The sequence below is a fragment of the Ornithodoros turicata genome, chromosome 6 (assembly GCF_037126465.1).
Source record: "Ornithodoros turicata isolate Travis chromosome 6, ASM3712646v1, whole genome shotgun sequence".
NCBI classification, from domain to species: Eukaryota; Metazoa; Arthropoda; class Arachnida; order Ixodida; family Argasidae; genus Ornithodoros; species Ornithodoros turicata.
The window spans coordinates 28,190,813-28,214,318 of record NC_088206.1 but is presented as its reverse complement, the minus strand read 5'-3'; the positions used below and the strand labels follow the sequence as shown (position 1 = coordinate 28,214,318).

The window sequence follows — 23,506 nt, the reverse complement described above, 5'->3', positions numbered from 1 at the left end:
TCACATATTAGAGAAGTGTTTCCTCTCAGAGCAGTGAACACAAAATGAAAGCGAATGTTATATGCATGTATGCGTTCATGCATGCAATGGTAGGTCGAGCGCCCGCTTCTTTACATGCAGATCAATAGATGCTTCCGGTACGTTACATCTTTGACAGACCTTTGCACCTATGCAACTCCACTACGTATAAAAGCACAAAAATGCATAGCTCGTAAGTATGGTCGCCTTTACTAGCCTTATCCTCATCTTATTGAGTTGTTTGAAAATACTTGTACTACCACATGCGTAACATGGGGGGAAGATATCACTCGTTAAAGTGAACTGTGAGCAGTAGAGTGGGAAGCTTTTACACAGCTGAAGCCCATGTAAACAAGACTTTGATTGTAACGATACTCATAAAAATGCTTTCTTGTGTATAGTGATCAGAATTCGGCGGCAAGGCGGCTGGTAAAAGCATAATAATCAAGAAGTAAACTTATAATTTTTTTAAATACTGAAAACAAAGGAAATGGGCATGTTCACTGCAATATCCTCCAAGAGCAAAGTGAGAGCGCAGTGTGCTTAAGAGCCTATAAATGACAGGGATGAACATGTTGCGAAGTGTGCAATTTCAAAAGGAAGTAACAGAGTCCCCTCTTCCTGTGGGAGCTGTCAACCTGACGAACTCAAAATTCGGGAGATTGCCTGCAGTGCGACTGGGGGGAGGGGAGGGGGGAAGTAGATGCTATGCATTAATTTTGTGCACTCGAGATATCATTGCCACCAACTGTATTGCGATTCCTCTACATCTTAGGTAGCCGCTACCGGGTGCAGCTGTGACACACTACCGTTGCTTCCGTCTACCGCAATTGCGAAGACGCGTCGTCAACTGGCTCTACAACATTGCACCTTTTAGGACGCAGCCATTTCACCGATGATGGCAGTGGTCTTTGTCTGTCCGCACCTGTAGCGCTTTGCTTCGTCATATTTTGGGAACATCTGGAACAGCGGTCACACGTCACTTACGCTCCATGGCAGGTTGTGCTTAACCACAAAACCCATGGAAAGGCACTTGGCACATATGCAGAACACGTGCAGGTATTTATTCTTCTGTTTGTAGAGAGCCATTGGAGGAAACGAAACTACTCTATTAGACTGGACTGACGATAGGAGGATAGCACGTCTTTTCAAGAAACACGGACACCATGGAACACGCAATCTGCTCGTGTGGCTGATTGACTAGCATGCTGGCCATTCCACATCGAGAAGGGTTCAAATCCTGGTGCAGGCTGTGCTGGTGTGCTTTTTCCTGGGTTTTCCTCAGACGCTGTCAGGCATATCAACACAGTTCCCTTAGAAGTAGGCCCAGGACAAACATTCCACAGGGCATTAGTAATGACGTTGCTCACTTCGTGAGGCAGACAATGACGAGCTCTTTCATTAGCACCACCTCCACCACACGATCTGCCACGACTGGCAGGCAAGGATAGTCATGCGCCTATATGTGACTATATGTGCTATGCTGCAACATGACTGGATCAGTGAAAGTGAAACCGCTAGTGATCGGCAAGTCGCGGAAGCCGCACGCGTTCAAGAACGTACGTAGCCTTCCTGTAGACTACGACTTCAACAAGAAGGCGCGGATGCAAGACGAAAACGCTGCAAGACGAAAGCAAGACGAAAATACTGATCCAGATGACGATGACACGTGCTCGAGACGTGGGGCGGCTACACAGAGACGGTCAATGTTCCCAAAGAAATTGCTCCAGCAGACTTCATCGGCGCTGACGATCGCGTCACAGTGATGTCACACTTCGATGCGGACATGGACATTTACGAAGAGGTTAGACTGGAGAGCGAAAGAACTGATGAAACACAAGACGACGCCAGCGACAAAGACGACGAAACGCAAACCGAAAAAATAACATCAGCGGAATCATTACAAATGCTGGACAAGGTGCAAGCTTTCCTTTCGTCTTGTTCTGATGTCCCCGAAGAACATTTTAGAAATCTGGAAAATCTCAAGGCGTATTGTGTGAAAAGTGCTATGAGTACACTAGTCCAGAAGAAGCTAACTGAGTTTTTCATCAAACAGTAGATACATTTGGCATAGTCCACTGCTCTGAAAGGTTTTTTGTAACACAGCAAATAAATTCAGCGGGCGAGCCGCTGCCGTACGCAGTTTGTCGTCGTGTGCAGCCTGCTTGAGTCCATCATTTGCGTGCGAGGTTCGATTAACGCAATGCAACTTTAGTTTCGCGCAACCAGGTTGCACCGTGTGAACGTGAAGCTCTGGCGAGCTCAGTGACAACTACGGCATTCCGAGTTGCTCGCCGTATGAAAGGGACCTTTTTGGTGCAACTGTAGCGTGAACAGAGTTGCAGCAAAAAGTTGCATCGTATGAATCGACCCTGAAACGTGCCAGCATTCCAAAACCAGAACTACAAGGCACGGTGCCGCGTCTGCAAGGCCTAATGTAAACAAACATGGCGGACGTCTGTTTGGGTGCGTTCGTTCGGCGGCTTGGGCACGGTGCCGGTGGAGGGTATTCCGGGCTTTCCTACGAGTGGCATTTTATTTATTTATTTATTTAATTACCTTAAGAGCCCGAAGGGGCATTACATAAGGGGGGTACAACTGATCCATCCAAAATGAACAGCAACAATAGAACAATCTTACATAGATAACAAAGATATTATAAGAGTTAATTAGATAATGAAATCAGACAAAGCAGCCTTAAACAGTGCTGCATCTTTAATTGTGACTATGGAAGATGGTAATGTGTCCCATTCTGTGATGGCCAATGGGATGGGTGATTTAATAAATGTAGTGGTTCGAGCCCTTGGGCGGGTAATGTAACATGCATGATGAATACGCGCAAGTCGATGAGGCGGAGGAAGCAAACTCAAGTCAATTTCGAAACATGGAGAAATATAAAGATTATGTAAGAGACACAGCCGGGATATTTTCCTCCAGATTTCTAATGTTTGGATACCATTATCTTTTTTGAGAGCGGAGACACTTGTGAATCGTGAGTAATTTGAAGTTATGAACCTGACGGCTCTACTTTGGATATTTTCCAGCTCGTTGATAACAGTCGACTGATAGGGGCTCCAGATAACTGCAGCAAACTCTAATTTCGGTCTTACAAACGCCTCGTAAGCCATTCTTTTGACGTTACTAGGTGCCGACCTTAGATGGCGCTTAAGATAACCAAGGGCCCTATTTGCTCCGGATGCTATGTGATGGACATGAGATTTCCAGTTTAGGTCGCTTGTAAAGTGTACTCCAAGGTACTTGTACCCAAAACCTGTGCTGAGCGCGATGTCGCCAATCTGGTACAAGTGACGCTGTGGGATGCGTTTTCGAGAAAAACAGACATGCATGCACTTTGAGTGATTAAGTTGCATCAACCAGGTATTGCACCAGACTTGGAGATTGTCAAGGTCAGCCTGCAAAGCGACCTGGTCCACGGAATCCACTATTTTTCTGTAAATGACGCAGTCATCGGCATACAACCTAACTGAAGAAGACAAATGACACGGGAGGTCGTTTATGTAGATTAAAAATAAAAGTGGTCCAAGGACACTGCCCTGAGGGACGCCCGAGCGTACGCTGGACCGATCAGAATTCTTGATTTGAACAGAGACATTTGAATGTCTCTTGTTCTATCCTAACATACCAACATATGAAGGTGCAGTATTTTTATGAGCAAGCGGGTCAGAGGTGTGGTTTGACCACACCAACGAACTTCTACCAATCAACAAGATTGCTCGCATTTTAAGGCATTTTTTCTTTGAAACCTCCTTTTTAACGAAGTCACCTTTACAACGAAGATTTTCTTCGGTCTCCTGGAGTTCGTTATAAAGGAGTTTGACTGTACATAGAACATTTTTCCAATTGGGCCCGTTCTTAGGGGTGTGCATTATACACGAGTGCGCCGTCATCATTCCTTCATCTGCTATCACACCATCTCATCTCATCCTGGCTACAGTCGTGACGCAGCACACATACGTGAGGCCAACAACGGCAAGCCGGTTTTCGTCACCACCACACTGGTGCGCGTTATACAGCGGAAAATATGGTAGTGTAGCAAATAAATCATGTGAAGAAGGCAGTTGTGTTTGTCTCGTCATTACCCCTATTTACTATACAGTTGGTACGGCTCCATGGTCTTTTTGGTCTTTTGGTTTTCGGTGTTCTCGTTGTTTGGTGTTTCGATTTTCGGCCTCAGACAACAGAGCGAGACACTATTTTTCGTAACATCGAAGTACGAAATGAAATTACCAGATGAAATGAGTGTCCTAAGCATTATGACCCGCAATCACAATATATTTTATTAAAAATCTATAAAAACTCTCAACGGGTCTGCTGATTTTTTCTTGACAGGCTGTTGTGCTGAGAAATGCATGTAAGCATCCCATGTCATCATCACTATTGATTCATTTTAGGGAAATGTAAAGGTTACTCACGAAGGACACAGAAGCGTTACTTATTATGGGGCTGCCATAACGGTGGGGAATGACCCACCACATCATCATCCCATTTATGTGTGTGTGTGTATGGGACTGCACCACTTTTTGCGATGCGTTTATTTTTCCTTTTCCATCTGGGCAATTGGAAATACGGAATTTCGATCGTTTCAGTCTGTCGACCGTCCAGATAAAATACGCGACTCAGCCTTGAGATAAATATCGATCATATTTCATGTTTGCACATTAGTCCAAAGAAACAATAAATGAATACGATACCCATTATGCAGCTAGGAAGTCAGATAGCGCCAAATTGGATGCCAGTTGACCCCCCACACAATACAGTGTCATACCATGTAAATCGCTACAGAAAAGAATAAAAAATGCGCACGCAAATGTTTTCAAGGTTTCTGCCAATTGAAATATAAGCTGTGCTCAGGGCCAGGGAAGCCAACCCATGCTTCGCACTCCAACAATACATGCATAATATAGGCATCCTTGGATGGGAGACAACAGGACAGGACCAAGGAACAAAAAACCCTTTACGAGGCCACGGGAGATAGGGAGAGGAGGGAAGAGGCTTCCCAGCTTGAGCTTGACGGCGCGCGAACGACGTCACCTCTGATCTCTCACCAGCAAAAATACCATGTGACTTCATTGCTAGTGGCGCCATCTATTGAGAATGCCGCACACAACCGGAGCGGGTGATTCCACCTTAATTAGGGTCTGCAGCTTTTGGGACACCTTTTTTGCAAAATTCATGGGGGGAGGGGGGTAAAAATCGAGACGAAAACAGCAGCATCCAATTCGGGTGTAAAATTTCTGGAATGATACGATACAGGTAAAGATCGGGTCTATGATACATAAGGCCCTTCGTTTTACGCGATTCCGTGATTCTGCAAAATTTCGCTGAATTAATCGTGGACTCCTTCATTTGGCACAGAGTTTCACGGAATCCTTTATTTTTAAGGGTGTGTGGATATTAGAGTTCTCAAATTCGAATCGAATATCAATCACTAGAAGTATCCGATTCGCGAATCGAAATACCCAATATTCATGCTTCCGAATAATTTGACCATTCGCCGAATACGAACGACACCTCCCGAAAGTGGGCTTCACCTGACGCTTTCCTGCATGAGGTGAAGCCGCCCCCTACAAAATTGAAGCCCGCTTTACGAAATTGTTTATGATGCATTTGCAAAACAGACAGATTGTAGTTTTGCTTAGGATAACATTAGCCCAAGTTTATTGTGTATACTTCACCTGAGGAAGGAACGGCATCCCTCCCGTATGCAGTTTAGCGGTACCAGTGGGGGATTTTGATTTGATATCTGGGAGGTTGCCTTCAAGAAGTTAGGTCTTTTAAATAATGGCTACAGCCCAAGAACAAATAGGGGTGTACTAAAGCTTCCGAAGCAGCTTCCCAAGGCATCTGCAAGCTAATCGAGTCACTCAAATCATCCACATCCTGTGGGCCAGATGATATCAATACCAAGTACTAATCATGACCAGGCAAACCTCTAGCATGATTCTGGCATACATCTTTTCACAGTCCTTGCATAATTCAATGCTATCATATGATTGGAAAGTAGGGAAGACCATCCCAGTGTTTAAGTCTGGCGACACCCAATTCGCTAATAACTACCGACCCATATCACTAACAAGTATCTGCTGTAAACTACTAGAACACATTATTTATTCACATGTTGCGAGATTTCTTGAGAAGAATGACTTCTTCTATCCACTCCAACACGGTTTCCGTAGGGACCGTTCCTGCGAAACTCAGCTTGCATCTTTTCTTCATGACCTCTTTTCTAACGCTGACGTATCTGCACAAACTGACCCCGAGACTTTCTAGATTTCCGTAAGGCTTTCGACAAAGTGCCTCATAATTACCTTTTACAGAAACTTCGTGCTACTAATATTGACTGTAAAACCTATTATTGGATACAAGACTTCCTCACGAATCGCTCTTCCTTCGTAATATGCATCATCGTTCCGATTTTTTTTGCTGTAACATCTGGTATCCCTCAGGGATCGGTGCTTGGTCCCCTTCTCTTTCTTATTTATATTAACGACCTCCCTAATAATATTTCTTCCACCACACGGCTATTTGCCGATGACTGTGTTATCTATCGCAAGATTTCTTCTTTTTCTGATCAGGTTGCTCTCCAACATGACCTCTCACTAGTTCATTCGTGGTGTTTAACCTGGCAGATGCCTCTTAACCTTAACAAATGTAATGTTATTACTTTTGCCCGTTGCAATTACGGCCGTTTTTCTCCATATCCATACTCACTAGACGACATTGCTCTCACTAAAGTAAGCTCTTACAAGTATCTTGGCATTCATCTCTCCCAAGACCTAACTTGGAACAAGCACATTGAATTCATTGCTGGCAATGCTAACCGGACTCTTTCATAGTGACTAGAATTCGGGAAGAAATCGGGTTTAACCCGAATTTGTCGGAGGTCAGTTCTGGGGGGAATAACCGGGCGGAATCAGGTTTAACCCGAAAAAGTCACTCCATAATTATGCTGTGTGTAGTTACCAAAATCTATTTTGCAGTTTTATCTTTAGAATGTTATATTTCTCCCCAAGTTTGTGGCAACCATTAATAAATGAGGCAGATATACATATTGTCTAAGAAATCTTACTGGGCTTCGAGAGGTGGAAGCAGAGACTGCTCAACAAGGTCCACAAGTGGGGCTGCCTCTAAGGCTCCATCCAAAGGTAGCAACATCTCCTCTGACCCTGTAAGTGTGCATTAATATGTCACAACATATCCTTTTCATCACACACAAGTAATTTTTTTATTTGGCTGAATCTTAGTTCCCAAAACATGCACAGCAATTAACCTGGGTCCTTTAGGTTCATTCCATAGCAATTTCATAAATGAAACAAAGAGTGAGGCACTAGATGGCTGTATGCCTCACTATTTAGATTACCTGTTGATGCAATTAATTTGTGACTAAAGTATTTATTTACTTTAACCTGGCAGAAGTCAAGAAGCAACAAACTTTCAGTCTAAATAAACTTTCCTAAATAAAAAAAAAAGCAGAGTGAATGTTTTTGTCATGAACTAACTGGCATGCAATATGACAAGAATGTGAAAAGACAACAAAATAAAAATTTGGTGGCGATTTAGCAGTAAATGCGAGAGAAATGCGTTGGCATTAAGCTCCTTTTCCTGTCCATACTTCACTTCCGGGTATCCACTTCTGGTCTAAACCCAACTTCCGGTTGTCCACCTCCTTTCTTTTATTGACTTCCGGTTCAATAGTTTCGATTACGGTGCAGTTTGTTTCAATTACCGTGCGTTACTGTGCAGTAAATCCATTTTACCTTTAATTAGCCTCAATTACCCCCAATTACCCTTTAATTACCGAAGGTAACTGCATGTTACATGCGGTAATCTTGAATTTCATCTCATTCCCTTTAATTATGTTTACTTGCTTTAATTACTCTCAATCCCCTTTTATTTGACATTAATTACCTTTAATTACCTGTGGTTACCTTAGGTAACCTTTAGTTTAATTTAATCGTTGTCTTGATTAGATATATCTTACATTCATTACCTTTAAACTCAACATTCTTGCTTTAATTGCCTTTAATTATTCTTACCTCTTAATCTTAATTACCTTCGACTACTTCAATTTCAAATTATTTACCTCAATTTACATTTAACCTCTTATATCCCCTTTACATGGCCACTGCTGCCTCGGTGAGTCTTCACCATTGAGGTGAATTCACCCTCAATGACTCACCATTCACCCTGGGTGAGGCTTTCCATTTTGACACTCCTAATGATAAAGCATTAAAAAGATGCTACATCAACTCAATGCCATATCACACACCTAGCTGATCGATAAGAGCACACACAATAAGAGCAAAAAGAGTCAGGCTGCAGCTATGAAAGCTGCTTGAAAAGACACTGTTCTTATGGACTGCAGAAGCCTTTTGCATAGCCAGTCAGGGCATAGAGAACATTGAGCATTACACTGTATTAGTGTGTACTGACCATATTTTCACCCGTACCATCTGATCACACTTGTACGTCAGCATACAGTAAGTATGCACTAGTACAACAATACGAAGAGCAACTAAAATTCCACAATCAGTCAGTACGGACGCCACTGACTTGTGAAAACAATAATTATAGCATAAATATATAACAACAAAATAAAAATAACAAAGTACTCATATACCAATAGGAGACAAGCAAAAAGACATGAATGTCTCGAATCGAACTGCGAACCTTTTGTATCAAAGTCCGACACTTTACCTCTCGACAAACAGCGCAGGGGAGCGTACTGCCTTAAACTCGCGACCTCAACCGTGCACAATGGGAATTATTTCGGAGTCGGAGGCAAACGGCGTGATAAGGCATGGGAAGCGTGGCGCCATCTAGAATCGGGAAAATCGTGAATCGGAGTTGCTCCCTGACTGGTATGGCCTCTTAAGGAACATCGTTGCGAGAGTATGAGACGCTAAGCTTAAGTTGAAACCAATAGAAGTGTGAACTGGTTATGAGTTTGGTTCTCTACCTAGTTCATATGTACACTAGGGCAGAAGCACATTGCCCCTAATCCAGTTACTCTAGATAAGATTTTACAATCACAAAGACCGCAAAACAAGAAACAAGTACGGTCATTCCTGGGTTTGCCACAATTGCATGCCTTGTCCCAGAATTAACTAAAAAAGGGAGCAGCAACATAGCTGTGCGGACGTCTGAACACCAGGAGGCATTTAACATCCTGAAATGCTTATTGTTGATGCCTCCTATTCTTGCAGCGAATGACATGTCCAAGGACTTCATCCTTTGAATAGATGCCTCAGACGTTGGTTTGGGAGCAGTCTTGTTACACCAGTCGGAAGGTCTTCCGAGACCCCTCAGTTATGAAAGTCGAAAATTATCAGCAGCAGAGAAAAATTATTCCATCAGAGGAAAAGAATGTTTGGCTCTAGTGTGTGGTATCAAAGTTTAACAAGCATCTCTTTGGAAAACACTTCAAGTAGAAACAGATCACCAACCTCTTGAATATCTGAACAGCACAAAATATCTCAATAGTCGTGCAATGCGTTGGAGTTTGTTCCTGCAGTAATACAGTTTTCATGTAGATTGTACTTGACCTCAGTAGAGCTCATGTAGATTAATATAAATGTCTCAGACAATTTTGGTGCTGACTTTCTGAGTCGCGTTTGGTGCCAACAGTGGATGTAGTTTAGAAGAGCATGATGTGAAGCATGGAAGTGATAGTGTGTAGTGTAGCAATGTATTACGAAAACCATGGAAGTCGCAGCATGCAAAGTTTTTCACCATTAATGCATTTTTGCAGTTTTAGACGTTTGCACTTTTTTTTTTTTTTCTTGTAAAGTGAATACATCACGGACATACAGTGCATCTACATTCATTTAGTTTTTGAATGTTGGACTGCTCAATTTTGGTTTAGTTTGTACTACGTTTGGAGTTGTTACTATCTCTTCTGGCAACAAGATCATTGTAAACAACGTCAAGAAAAGGGGGACTGATTGTCATGAGTTGTGTGCAAAGTGACAGTGCAGGTATGTGGGACAATGGCAGCAACGCTGGCATCAAAGCAACAGAGAACGTGCATCAATCCTCGATATGATGTTCAGCGGCAGATGAGAGTGATCTTGGGACCGGACAGGTTGCTAACATCGGACATCCTTAACATTACCTGCTTCAGACCTTTTTGAGCACAGGAACAAGTCCAAAAGGCTGATACCGGAAGCATTCTTTATCAGTGAGCTGGACAGATGTGTCAGCCTACCATCAATGGCATTGTGGGACAGTGAGTCAGCATTTTTTAGTGAGTGTTTAAAACTGCAGCTTCCTTCTTTAAACTGTTGTTGAAAGTTGCGCCTGTGTTGTTGTGTCCTTCATTTTCGTTATCCTGGTGCTTTATAGAATTGATTTGTACCAACAGGCTCGACTTAACGTATTGTGAAGAAGACGAGCAACGGGCAGCCGTTTCGCTATCGTTGGGTTAGCACCCGCCGCTTTCGAATATTGAGCGTCGCTCAGTAAACGGTCTCTTGCCCTCCTATCCTGCCTCTACTGTCCTGCTTACATTTGGTGGAGGTGCGGGGCATCGATCCCCGTACCTCTGTCGTGACGGACCATCACGCGTTATGCTGGCTCCACTCATTGCGGGATCCATCTGGACGACTCGGCCGCTGGGTTCTCCGTCTTCAGGAGTATGATATCACCATCAAGTTCAAATCCGGGAGGAAACATTGTGATGCCGACGCCCTGTCCCGCTGTCCCCTCCCGAGGAATGCTACTGCAGATCCTCCGGAATCACTGACTGCGTGCGTGGCCTCTGTGTGCCCTTTCACGTCCTACGATGCCCGCTCTCTGCGTCATGAACAACTGAAGGACCCCAACCTTTCTTCCTTAATAACTCTTCTGGACGGTCAAGGCGCCTCATCTGACAAGAAACTTCTCAAGAGGGCTCGGAACTTTGTTTTGTCGGACGGCGTCTTGTACAAAAAGAACTATTGCCCGGACGGCCAGCGCTTGCTATTAGCGGTTCCTCGGACGCTCCGTGCGCGCATCCTTCGCGCTTTACACGACGATGCCACCGCGGGCCACCTTGGCTTTTACAAAACATACCAGCGCGTCCGTCAGCGGTATTTCTGGCCCCGCATGTATTCCACTGTACTGAGCTACGTGAACTCCTGCTTGGCTTGCCAACAGCAGAAGCCTGCGCCCTCTCCTAGCCCTGGCCTCCTTCATCCTCTTGAGCCGCCGCAACTACCTTTTGATCGCATCGGTCTCGACTTGTTTGGTCCTCTTCCCACATCGTCTACTGGAAAGCGTTGGGTAATCGTTGCAATCGACCACAGCACACGGTATGTCGAGACTGCAGCCCTCGCTTCTGGTACATCTCAGGAAATAGCTGCCTTTTTCATATCTCACATTCTACTTCGCCACGGCGCCCCTCGCGTCCTCATCAGCGACCGTGGTCGCTCCTTCCTCGCCACTTTACTGCGCGACATCTTCCGTGCCTGCGCGGTCGTCCACAAGCCTACCACCGCTTACCATCCTCAGACGAACGGTCTCACAGAACGTTTCAACCGCACTCTCGCCGACATGATCGCCTTTTATGTGTCGGCGCAACATGACAATTGGGATGCCATTCTCCCTTACATCACGTTCGCTTACAATACGGCGGTCCAGTCCACGACACGCTACAGCCCATTTTACCTCCTTTACGGCCGAAACCCCGTTTGTACCATCGACACCATGTTTCCGTATCCCCCTTGTAGCGCCAACAACCCGACACTTGAAGAGGCGACCTCATGCTCCGAGGAATGCCGTCAAATCGCCCGCTGCCGTACCTACGACTCCCAAGCTGCAGCGAAACACCGCTACGATGAGACGCACCGTGTTGTGTCTCACAAAGTTGGCGATCTGGTCTGGCTTTGGGTACCTCGACGGAAGCCCGGATTCTCCCCCAAATTTTCATGCCGCTACACCGGCCCTTACAGAATCGTGCAGCGGGTTTCTGATGTCAATTACGCCGTTGAGCCTGTGCACTCCCCGCCCGACGCCCGACACCGCGGCTCCGACGTCATCCACGTCTCCCGGCTAAAACCGTGTGTCCTCCCGTCCCCAAACACCGGATCGATCGCCAGGATGGCTCCCTCTTTGCCCCGGGGGAGATGTGAAGAAGACGAGCAACGGGCAGCCGTTTCGCTATCGTTGGGTTAGCACCCGCCGCTTTCGAATATTGAGCGTCGCTCAGTAAACGGTCTCTTGCCCTCCTATCCTGCCTCTACTGTCCTGCTTACAGTATTAACGTGTGTACTTGAAACGAATGCATGTCTGTCGGAGTTTGCATTGGCCGACGCAGAGTTTGCGGAGAAGATTCTGAATAATGAGTTTTGGCATTGTTACGTTCCGGACTCGCGTCCCCTTCAGGGTGACCCTCAGCATGCCTTTTGAAGCGGTGTGGGACAGAGAGTCACCGTCTGGATGGGCTCCCCCACCTCAAGGTCATGCTAATCTTCCAAGATGCTGTCACCAGTAAGTGACCTGATTTCAGATGTGACCAATGGGCAGGCAGGACTGTGACATCACTCCACAGTCGACGTCAAGGCCAGGCTAGACAAGGCTGCGACGGGTCTCTGTTCTCCAACCCCTGGCCGTCACTAACTAGAGAGGACCTCACGATTGTAAGACAGATATATAAGCTTGTCCCTTCCTGTACGTTTAAGTCTCCTCACCATGCTGCAATAAATGTAGTCACCCCGTTTTCCTCATTCCCGTTCGGATGGCCAAGCTACCACCACAGGGTCCTGACCGGACGTCCGCAATAGCATCTTTGTAACATTTGCGATAGGCTGTGGTTTCGGACCGACGTGGCCAATGACACCTAGATGAGAGAAGGCCTGAGCACTCTTTCAATTGATGTCATGCACGTCGCCTTACTGTGGCTATCGGGGATAAGATGTGACGTCTCCGAAAGAACAAAGAAGACAAAAGCTCCCTCATTGAAAATGTTTGGCAGCCGGTGCAGGTGTGTGACATTGTCAAACGAATGCTCAGGCCATGTTATCTAGGTGGCATTGACATGGCGCCCGCCCTCACGCAACACAGCGAACTATTGCGCGTGGACAGTACAGTACCGCTGTCACTTTTTCACACATGGGTGCCAAAAGGAGTGAATTTCTCGGGTACTGTTCTGGGAAGTTGAAAGGCACTTGTGCTTTAAAGCCCAGTTTCTCAGGATCATTCACCCTCCCCACCAGAACTGCTAGAACAGTTAGCACTTACTGGAAATGTCTGTGCAATAATCGGAGATGGCATAGCTTTCCCATGAGGTGCATGGTTCTGGGAGCGAACCCAGCAGGGGTAGGGGTTTCAAACTCCACCCGCTTATTACTTGGTTACTACTTTGCTGGCTGTTTTCCTCTTCATTTGCTCTGCCATCACACTCTCCATACTTGAAGGTCTCATCAGGCTGCACTTTGTACTTGAGCTCAGTATCTAAGGATGTCTCTGAATGCTTCATGCATATTGTCGTCCTTTCATTTGCATTCTGTAACCTATCTTTCCGACTGCTGTCATCACTTGTTGATGTCCCTTTCCCTGTACCGGTACCTGGGTTCCTGAAGAATACATTCTGGATAAATCCTATGGGCACAAAAAGCAAGTACAAAAACAAGAACACCATATGGTAAGGTGGAAAAGCATAACCCCCAAAGCATATACTAATGATAAGTGGACGATCATGAAACACAATGTCAATAAGTTTTTAAGAATTCTAAAATTTAGCAAGCAAAGAGAAGTGGCATTACCCCTGTGGTCATAGATGCCCCATACATTGAAGGCACTTTTTTCTTTTTTTTGATGGCCTGCCCATGCTTGAGATAATCAAAATTTGGAAAACATGTCATGTGCAAGTTTTAAGGCCTTTGCATGTTTAAATAGCTGACTCACATGGTTGATGCAGCAGTTACCCATACCAAATAAATAAGTGTTATGCTGTTAGCTGTTTTAAGCTGAATCAAATCAATCTGATATATAGTAGGTTAATCTGATATAACACAGCCCAATACTGTGGCCCCAGCAAAAGATGGCCCAACATATGATGCAAACTAAACAAAAGTTCTGCCTTGCTACATGCATCGGGTTGTGAGAATCGCCACATTTTGTTACAAATGCAAGTAGAAGTATTGTGTGCCATAATGCACATACCCTGTTCAGCGTGAATCTTCCAGTGCATGTATACTTTAGCAAGAGATGACACATAGAATGATCAACAAAAAAACTACCTGAAGAGAGAGAGAGAAAAAAAAAGGAAACCTCCTGCAGTGTGGTAAACATTTGGCAACATTTCCGGACTGTAAGATGCGCATAAAATTTAACCAAATTTTTTAAACACATGGAAGCCTTTACATCCAATTTCAACTGAAATACAAGTTAAATATTCACATTATTCCCTTCACACTCATAATTTCCATGGTTTTCGCCCTTCTGATTGGCAGCAAAACAGTTAACACGACTGAAAACATCTTGCACACAATATCAAAGTTAAGCTAAGGGAATCTATCCCAGTCACTTATCAAGATGTATGTATTGGAGAAAGCTGTCGATTTCCTGCAACTTACTTTTCTGCTTTTGTGGTAGTTTCAGTTGGGTGCAGTCCTCGATCTGGGTCTGTAATTAAAAAATTTCTGCAGATAAACCAGGCATGGCACAAGAGAGGTACACAAGTTCTGAAAGTAGTGGCAATTGGCTATCTCCTGGGTCTGAGTCAATTAAGCTTCAACATCTTGCTGATTATACTTTTTAAGCAAAAGAAATAAATTTTCACACAGTGTGTATGCCCACAGCATCTATGAACCATACTGTAACTCAGGGGAATGCATACGTCCACAATGTATTTTCTTCTAGTTTTTCAGTGCTTCCAATCTTCGAGCATGAACAATAGCAAACTTCAACATAGCTGAAAAACTTATCAGGTATGCCATGACATATTATCTGGCGATTTCTCTTTGAATAGGCCCATATATTCTGCCCTGGCTCTGAACATTTAAATTAGTGCAGAGTTCTTGAATCCACATGTATCTAAGCTGTTAGGGGCCTTCTATATCTGTTTGCAAGCCCATCTACACGGCTGTACAGTGCACAGTAACTTATGTCGAGTGCTCCACAGATTCTCTTCAGATAAGACAGAGAGGAAAACAGTACCTAGGACAAACTTCATAACTTTTTAGTGACTGCCTTTAGCAACACAAAAGTCGGATTGGGTGTTTTGCAGACGATACACAACAGACATCAAGAGGCATGATAGTGCAAAAACTTCTCACTGCTGAATCAAAGATGACATCAACTTGACAGCAATAGAAAGGAACAGGGTTCACCCATCGCATCAGTCATGATTTAAGGACGAACGAAATCGCAATCTATGCTTTCCCTCTTCTCTCCTTCTCAAGAAGTGTGTCTATGCGGAGACGCCTGTCATTGGGCACCTCAAATGATCCCCTGCTATGATTGGGCAAATCGTTTAAGGAGACCAATGACAAGCCTCTCTGCACTACTTGAGAAGACAGAAAAAGCATAAATTATGGCATAATTTGCGCGTAAATTATGAACGATGGAACAGATGAATCCCATTCCTTCTGTATTGCCAGCAAGGCATCCGCACCTGTCAATTTGTTAGGAGAAATTTTTACACTTTACCGCACCTCTAATTGTCCATTCATCGAGGCCACTCTCATTGAGTTCTCTGGCAACAATGTAAGCCACAGATCAACAGAGGCTGCCTTCATAACCTGTCACTCTTGCACATGTTGTTCAGTGTGTCTCAAACAGAGCTGTGGAAGTTACTTAGAAGAGATACTAATTAAGTCACAGGAAAATTTACTCAAACAAAATCTAACTCAGTTACAGTTACCCATACAATGTAATTGAGTAACGGATACTCACCAAATGTAATTGAGTTAGTTTAGGTGACATCCGTTTAAAGAGGCCAGATACTACAATGTCATCCACAAAATATTTAAAATAGGGCTGCGCAAATAGTAAAAATGTCGAATACGTATACCGCAGATATTTGACTTCGAATATCGATTCAAATAATGACTTCAAGCAGCCCTGTTTACTGCAACGTGGACATACAGCACATACAACCACATTTTGATAATCACAGAAATATGTAGAGAGGCATCCACTATGAAAGGATGAGAAAAGGTTTCCACACCCACAAGAAATTTACGCTGCTAGTTTCAGGTGTACCCCGCTAGTGGGGTACACCAGACTGTATGTCATGTGCCACATATTTAGCAGCAACATCTTGAAGGCGACGGTGGATGTGTGAACGTAGTAGGCCAGACTCAAAAAGCTACGGTTTGCTCGCAATGTCCATGTATCACCCACAATGCTATCGCGGTGGTCCTGTCGGCTTAACCATATTATGCCGTGACAGGTGGTAGAGACAAGGCACGACATCTCTAAAAAATTATGTCCTTGTCGGTTAATTGTAACCAGGCACTGCTGTGTAAGAGCACTGCAGAGGGCCGGGATGGCCCGAAAACCTGAGCCCGGCCCAGCTGACGGGTTGAAATCAGTTCTGAAAGTCGGTTTGACTGCGGGCTCTCGCCGGGCTTGAGTCCAGTTCGAGAGTTCTCGGGCCTGAGTCTGGTCGAGCTTCTGTGAGCCATTCTTTTGCATTATTTAATCCTCAACATTTGTTTTGAAAGCAAAGCAACTAAGGCTGGACCATTCCTCCATCGTTTTGCTAAAGCGCTACATTTGTCGACTTCGTATTGTTGAGGATGACGTCCTCGCTGCGGTGTGCATCACAGACAGGTGCCCAAGACTCAATACCAAAATGTTGCTACAAGCACAAACAGAATCAAAGGCTGCACTTGCATGTTGCAGGGAGTATGTGTGATTTACACTGTATCATGAGCCTCTACCGCATGATTGAACTTGTCGTACTGATCGCATAACAAATCTGCCTATGAAGCTGTGGGTTGGCCTTGGGCTAGGCTGAGTTTCCGGCTGCCAGGCAGGGCTAGGGCAGGGTAAGCCTCAGTGGCTTCGGGTACTGGCCGGGCTGGGCTGAACTAGGGTTGGTAAGAGTCTGTGGCTTTGGGTCAGGGCCAGGCTGGGCCAGGAAATTCAGGCCCGTGCAGTGCTCTACATTGTACCTCCACCTTCCACGATCCTAAAAGGACGCACACTGAGTACTATCATTCCAGCTATCGTTTGTGTCAAACCTGCTGCTCTCTCAAGTAACAGTGGTTGCTTTCGCTTTATGACAAAGGTGATGTAGCTGGGACACTTCCTGCCATGTTGGCAACTACAACAGAACCTCGATGATACGAATTTCGAATACGAATTGTTTTCCAGTCCCGGCCGGAATGCCTATTCTTCCCATGTATTAGAGTTTGGATGATACGAACGTGTTTATATTTCCTTTACAGATGATAGGAACAAGCCAAGGAGGCGACAGAGGCCGTTGCCCTATGACACAAGAGCATGCCAGTCACGCTGCTCCTCCTTTTGACGAGGGAGGGAAATCCTCACCATGAACTCCCTCACATCATGTTGCGCAATGCAAGCAATGACTCTCCCTTTGGTGGTGGTGGTGGAGGAGATAAGATCAAAGGGATTACAGAGCCAGGTACCTTATCACCTTTTCGCTGTTTTGACCTTTTTACCCTCCTCGCAACAATAACCGCGAAGCTGTGAGACGTCGCACTGGTTTAGGGAAACCAACATTGAGGGAAACGGCATGGAAGGAACATCACGACAACTTCTGGCAACAATACGCATCACCATTCCGCAAGTTGGCTTCACCTAAGGCCTGCATGCTTTAGGAGAAACTCGCTTTACGACACTGTCGCGCGACTCACGGGTGGAAAGAACGTGCTGGGCCTTTTGAATCATCTCGAGAATTTCTGCAACATTGGTAAAAAACGAAGACACAAAAGTGTTTGAATCCCGGTGGCGGCTGTGCTGTTTGGGGTTCTCCCTGGGTTTTCCTCAGACGCTTCCAGGCATATCGTTCTAGAGAGTCCTCTTAGAAGTCAGTTCAGGACGCACATTCCCCAAGGGCGCTAGTCGTAGCAAGCCAGCCCTAGCTTGGCTAATCCATATTATATCCCATAATAAACAAACAAACAAGCGTTGCCCACATCTGTGAGGCCAACAACGGGGAGCCTTTTTACCACCACCACTACCGACCTTTCACTGACAGTAATTGAAAATGAACAGTCATTGTCTATTTTCTTGCCTCAATTTTTATTTTGGTTTAATTCTGTTTATACGAATTTCGGATTATACGAATTTTATCTGCTATCGTGTGCATTCCCAAGCAGCACAATGTACTGAGAGTCGAGTGCAATGGGGGTGGACGGGTAGGAGGAAGACCTTGAACAGACCCGTAAGACGAAAGAACATTGATAAAGAGAGACACATACCGTCCACCCCCATTGCACTCGACTTTCAGTACACTGTACATCAGCCACCAACATGTTCTGGTAGTGAGTCCGGCGCAGCGAATTACATCCTGTACTGTCAAACTTATGCTGTAGGACCAGAGTCATGCAGATGATCGTACCATGCATTTGTCCAAAATCATTTGAAAGTGACTGTTCAATGCATACATTTCGCGCATATACGAGCAAAAATGCGTGCGACCACGCAAACTCAATGTGGATCATCAAGAACCATTTGCATCCAGCTCAATCAAGTGAGGTATTCCGCTTTTTTCATCTAAGGTTTTCACTTTTGGTTGCTAGGTATTCATTGAGCTTCGTGAGACAAGGTGCTAGTCTTTTTTCTTTATCGGTCGTGCGATTATGCATCTTAATGTTGAAATGCCGTTCATAATGAATCTATATTCTAATGTACTGTGTTCTAACGTAATAACATGTACAAATAAAACGGGAAAGCTGCGCAGATATGTCACCATTGTGCCACGATTCTTTCCGTGTCTAAGAAAAATTCCGTAAGCGGAACCTTCACCAAGCATACCCCCCCCAGCAGTGAATTTCTGGGGGAATCACTGGTGCCAACATGAACTCATGCACAAGAAAGGCGAAACGAAACCAACTGCCAATAGACGACCTGAGCCCCTACGTCATTGATTACGTAACGCCACCGCGCAAAGCATGCTGGTGGGCATTATCAGCTTTATCAGCCTACCAGCCGACGCGTTTTTCCCGCTTCTTGTCCACCACAGCAAAATGTAACCTCGAACCGGTCTGCTCGTGACGTCACATGTTTGTAAACAGAGGGTCATCTATAGCGATTGCAAATGTGCACGCAACCCACCACGCGCGCCACTGTTGCGTAGTGTTGTATTGTAGAAGTTTGATTCATGCACTGACGCATTCTATATGAATTTTCCATGTAAAATTTCAGCAATCAATAGTGTGTTTCGCTAGCACACCGGACAAAACGAGTCCTGCCAGACTGGCGAGGCGCCGACGAGAACTTGTTTGCGAACGCGCTTGATGATTTTTGCATGACGCACACCGCTAGTGCGTTCTCGTCGGGAAAACGCTGCATGGCTTCAGCGCGTTAGGCTCCGAATTCGGGAAATCTTGACTATTAGAAGATATCTTATTCGAAAGCCACAAATATAAAATCGGTGAATCGAATCGAATACTGAAAATATTCGATTCGTAATGTTGAATATTGGCACAGTTCTGTAATGCTGTTCATACCAGAGGTTCATAACTTATACAACATACTTTATGACACATATGTTTATAGTATGAGCGTTTATAACAATATTGACAGGCTTATAACAATATTGACACTGCTTTGTGTCGAAAAGTCGAAGTCATCATCATTCTCACTATCGGAACTACATTGTCCATTAGAACGTTCCTCGTCCACGTGTAATTCGTCGGCGTATATTTGGGTGGCCACACGCAACTACATACCGTCATAAAGCAAATTTATTGAAACAGAGATTAAAATAGGTGTGATGAGTGCCCACATGAACTGTTATACTTGCGCATAACTTTGCCGACTCATAATTCAGACTTCCCAATTTTTCGGACAAAACTTTTGGCACCGTCAAACACACCATAGAACTAATGGATATTTCCTCGTTCAATAATTCAGACTGTACCTTTAAAGTGCTCGATTATTCGTGTTCATCTCACTTCAAACCTGTACGGTTTTTGGAACTTACCAGCTCCAGAGTACAAGAAATATAGTGGAACGATGTGCTCCCGCACCCGACAAAACAAAACAAAACAGGCCATTCCAGATATGATACATGCACACAAGCACAGTCTCAGCGAAGCTGACACGTGTAGGTAATTTTTTGTGGCCACTTTGAATGTTCTGAGTAAAGGCTTTTGGAATGTGGATTTATGCCATTCACTAACTGGCTGATAGTTCAAATTGATTTCGTGGCTCCTACGGCGGTCGGCGTCAGTATTGTTATGTTTCAAATGAGTGCCAGAACATGTGCAAGACCCAGTAGACATAAGGAAAAAGGAAAACCTGATTGCAGCAAAAAGGCCTCAGCATTTGGTACACACAATACTGTGGGCAAATTTACAACAGAGTTGTTTAAACCACAGCAGAAAGTAACTGTCCTCAAAGTACAGGTTACAGACAAAATGTAATTAAATTACAGTTAAATTACTCATTTGTGAAAGTACTTAGGCACAGTAATTGATTACTCTAAAGGTAACTGATTACAGTAATTAGATGAGCATAGTAGGACGACGCAAGCGAGCTGGTGTGACCTTGAGACAGGCAACATATCCTTGAGTCTGAAGAGAGCGAGGACGGACAAAAACAAAAGTAGGCTGCTGTACTGATGGCTTCCACCCAAAATTCATTCAGGAGGTCTGCCTCTATTATGCCATTTTCTTATAGTTTCAATTAAAATCCTGTTACTCTGCTTCAAAGAAATTACGTTCTGCACTTGGAAATATGTGTGCCTATGCACATGCCTACTGCACAGTGTATCTTTTTATAAAGCAATCAGTACAGAAAAAAATCATGCAGTTTCCATACGTTTTTTCATCATTTCCTTACATACTACAATACCTACAGTACATAGTACAGTACCTCACTCGATATGTATTTCCTAGCTCTGTGGGGCTCTGCCATGTCTTGCAATTAATGCCAGTGGACGGTGTACATTTTGGGTACATGATAGTGTAGTAGGATCAATAAAGAGCACACTGAAAAACAAAACAAGCAACTGTCCTGTTGCTTCTCATGTTCTGTTCTGTTTTTTGACACACTTTGATCCCACTATGATGCTAATATACCTGGACCAATTCGGAGAAATGCTAGGAGGAACCAGGAAGATAAATTACCAATGAACAACAATAAACAATAACAAAACACAACAGTGGGAACTACCTGAAAACCAGTGCACTCCTTGTTTTTGAGTGAGCAGGCCTTATATTTGAAGAGTACAGATAATGCTTCTACGAATTTATCTCTCTGCTAACTATAAATTGACTCTTTGGTAGCTCCTTACATATGCATGATCACAGATACAAACGTGCACATAAGGTGCTTGTGTATGGTAAACTCACTGCATGTTACGTTGTCCTTACTGCTGCAACCCACCACTTCATTCCATTTTTTACTGACATAGCTCCTTGATGCTTCTCTTATATTCCTGGATAATTCCCTAGAGAAAGTCAGGGTGACCATAGGTGCTGAATCATCGCTCCACAGTGCTGTTTTCTGGAGAGAGAGAGCGAAAAAAAAACGTCAGATAGAGAAACCATATCACAATGGCACTTACTTGAGGCTGACACAACCACAGGAGGGTTACGGTCTTGACGCAAAGAAGAACTTTCTCACTGAGGTGTGACAGAAATGGCAGTCCCTGGGATGGCCGTAGTGTGAAGCCTTTCAGCCAAAAGGTTTCATCTGGATAAGAAATAAAGTGAGAACCGCATCATTATAGGAGCTCGAGCATACTTAACCACCAACAAGATTAAGGCAGATACTACAATTTCACATCAATGCAATCGATGCCAGTGTAGGAATTTCTGTGATGTAATGAAGCTTTCCAGCTCCTAAATGCTGCTGCAAAGCTGTGGAAACCGTGAGCGAGAGACCAATTATTGATGCACTATTGCTGTCCTTATGGAATGAAGTATGCTGCCCAGCAAAACCCAACACCACTACAGGCCTCCTGCCCATGGCATGCCAACTGCCCATGTGACAGCTTTGTATGAGTAATGTGCTGTCCGTCAAATGATCAACAACAAAAGGGGCGAAGCATACGTGGAAGATGAAGGGGTTCTCAAATTGGGTTCCGTGATGGCACATGATGAAGTCTGTGTGGTCATCCAGCATTATGGAATGCACACGGTAACCATACGACACGTCTTTACATGCACACCACCGCAGGCACAGCTGCGTAGAATGTCTGCCCATTGTCCTTGTCCACGGCCCGTCACATATCATCGAATCATGGATGCATGTGACAACAGCAATAACTGAGGAGTGGGGATGTGATGATATTTGCACAAAGTTTCTCCAATCCCGGTATTGTGCAGGAGCTGCGACCACTGGTTAAAAATCCTGACTGGAACACCGCTGGAACATTACTTGAAATTGCATTCAGTGTTGTTACAGATGATAGCAAGAAGTATATGCTTCAATAGTCGCGTTCAGAATGAAAATAAATGTAGTCCGTCAGCTCTCAAAATATTACTGTGCCGCAAATAGGATGTCTGGACGCAGAGAGGTCATGTTCTCTTCCTGCGCCAGAGAAGGTAATCCATCATACTCACTTTGCTTCGATACTGGCTGTTAAGACTGGATGCACGATAATACGCTGCAGCAGAAAGTGCGCTCCCCTACTGATGGCACGTGGTGGCGCTGCAGTATTTCTCCTGGCACGCTACTGCATCTCCTTATCTCCAACAGCGTATGTAGTTAATGAACTAGGTTTCTTTCCCTTCTTAAGTTGAACACGACTATAGATGAAATGCAAGAAGTGCTGAACACGAATGTTGTGGGATCGACTGCGCGTGATAAGCACAGCCAATGGCATTGTTGAGGAACGCAATTTTACAGCGCTAATGAAAGGAGTTCCTTCCAAACTATGCATTACCACAACGAAACATCACTTGAGGCTGCTGGGAAAATATTTGTATTTTATGATGCATAGAAGTGCATTTTGCACTTCGAGCTCGTGTCTTACTTTCTTGACATTTACAAAAATTTGCAAACATTTTTCGGACAGTGCAAGTAGTTCAATTCCTGACCTCACATTTCTGTGTCGCTTTTGTGTCTTCAGAGGGAGAGGGAGGCTTTTGTGGGAGAATGAGAGAAAACAAGGAGGAGACAGTCATCTGCTCGAAGACTTATACTGTGCCTGAGCACACTCAGTCAATTCGAGAGCAGAATAACTCTGTGGCCAGACGCATGTAGCTCTGGAAGGCAAATTTACCAGCACTAAAACAACAAAAGTGCATGTTATGCTCCCAAATTAAAAAAAAAAAAGAAAAGAAAAGAAAGCAGCAAAATAAATACGATGGCTAAGTAGCAAACCTGCATACACAGG

At 44.5% G+C, this 23,506-nt stretch overlaps 1 protein-coding gene across 4 annotated transcripts in view; it reads right to left on the bottom strand.

Annotated features, from left to right (window-relative positions):
• LOC135396488 (gamma-tubulin complex component 6-like) overlaps positions 1 to 23,506 on the bottom strand; it is a 79,779-nt gene that overhangs the window by 24,217 nt on the left and 32,056 nt on the right. For all 4 annotated transcript variants that reach the window (XM_064627488.1, XM_064627482.1, XM_064627483.1 and 1 more), the window contains exons 14-18: positions 21,731 to 21,858; positions 21,516 to 21,669; positions 14,595 to 14,643; positions 13,258 to 13,592; positions 7,109 to 7,205 (exon numbers count right to left, since the gene is read on the bottom strand). In XM_064627488.1, coding sequence (XP_064483558.1) covers positions 7,109 to 7,205; positions 13,258 to 13,592; positions 14,595 to 14,643; positions 21,516 to 21,669; positions 21,731 to 21,858 — 763 coding nt within the window. The remainder of the gene's footprint in view (positions 1 to 7,108; positions 7,206 to 13,257; positions 13,593 to 14,594; positions 14,644 to 21,515; positions 21,670 to 21,730; positions 21,859 to 23,506) is intronic.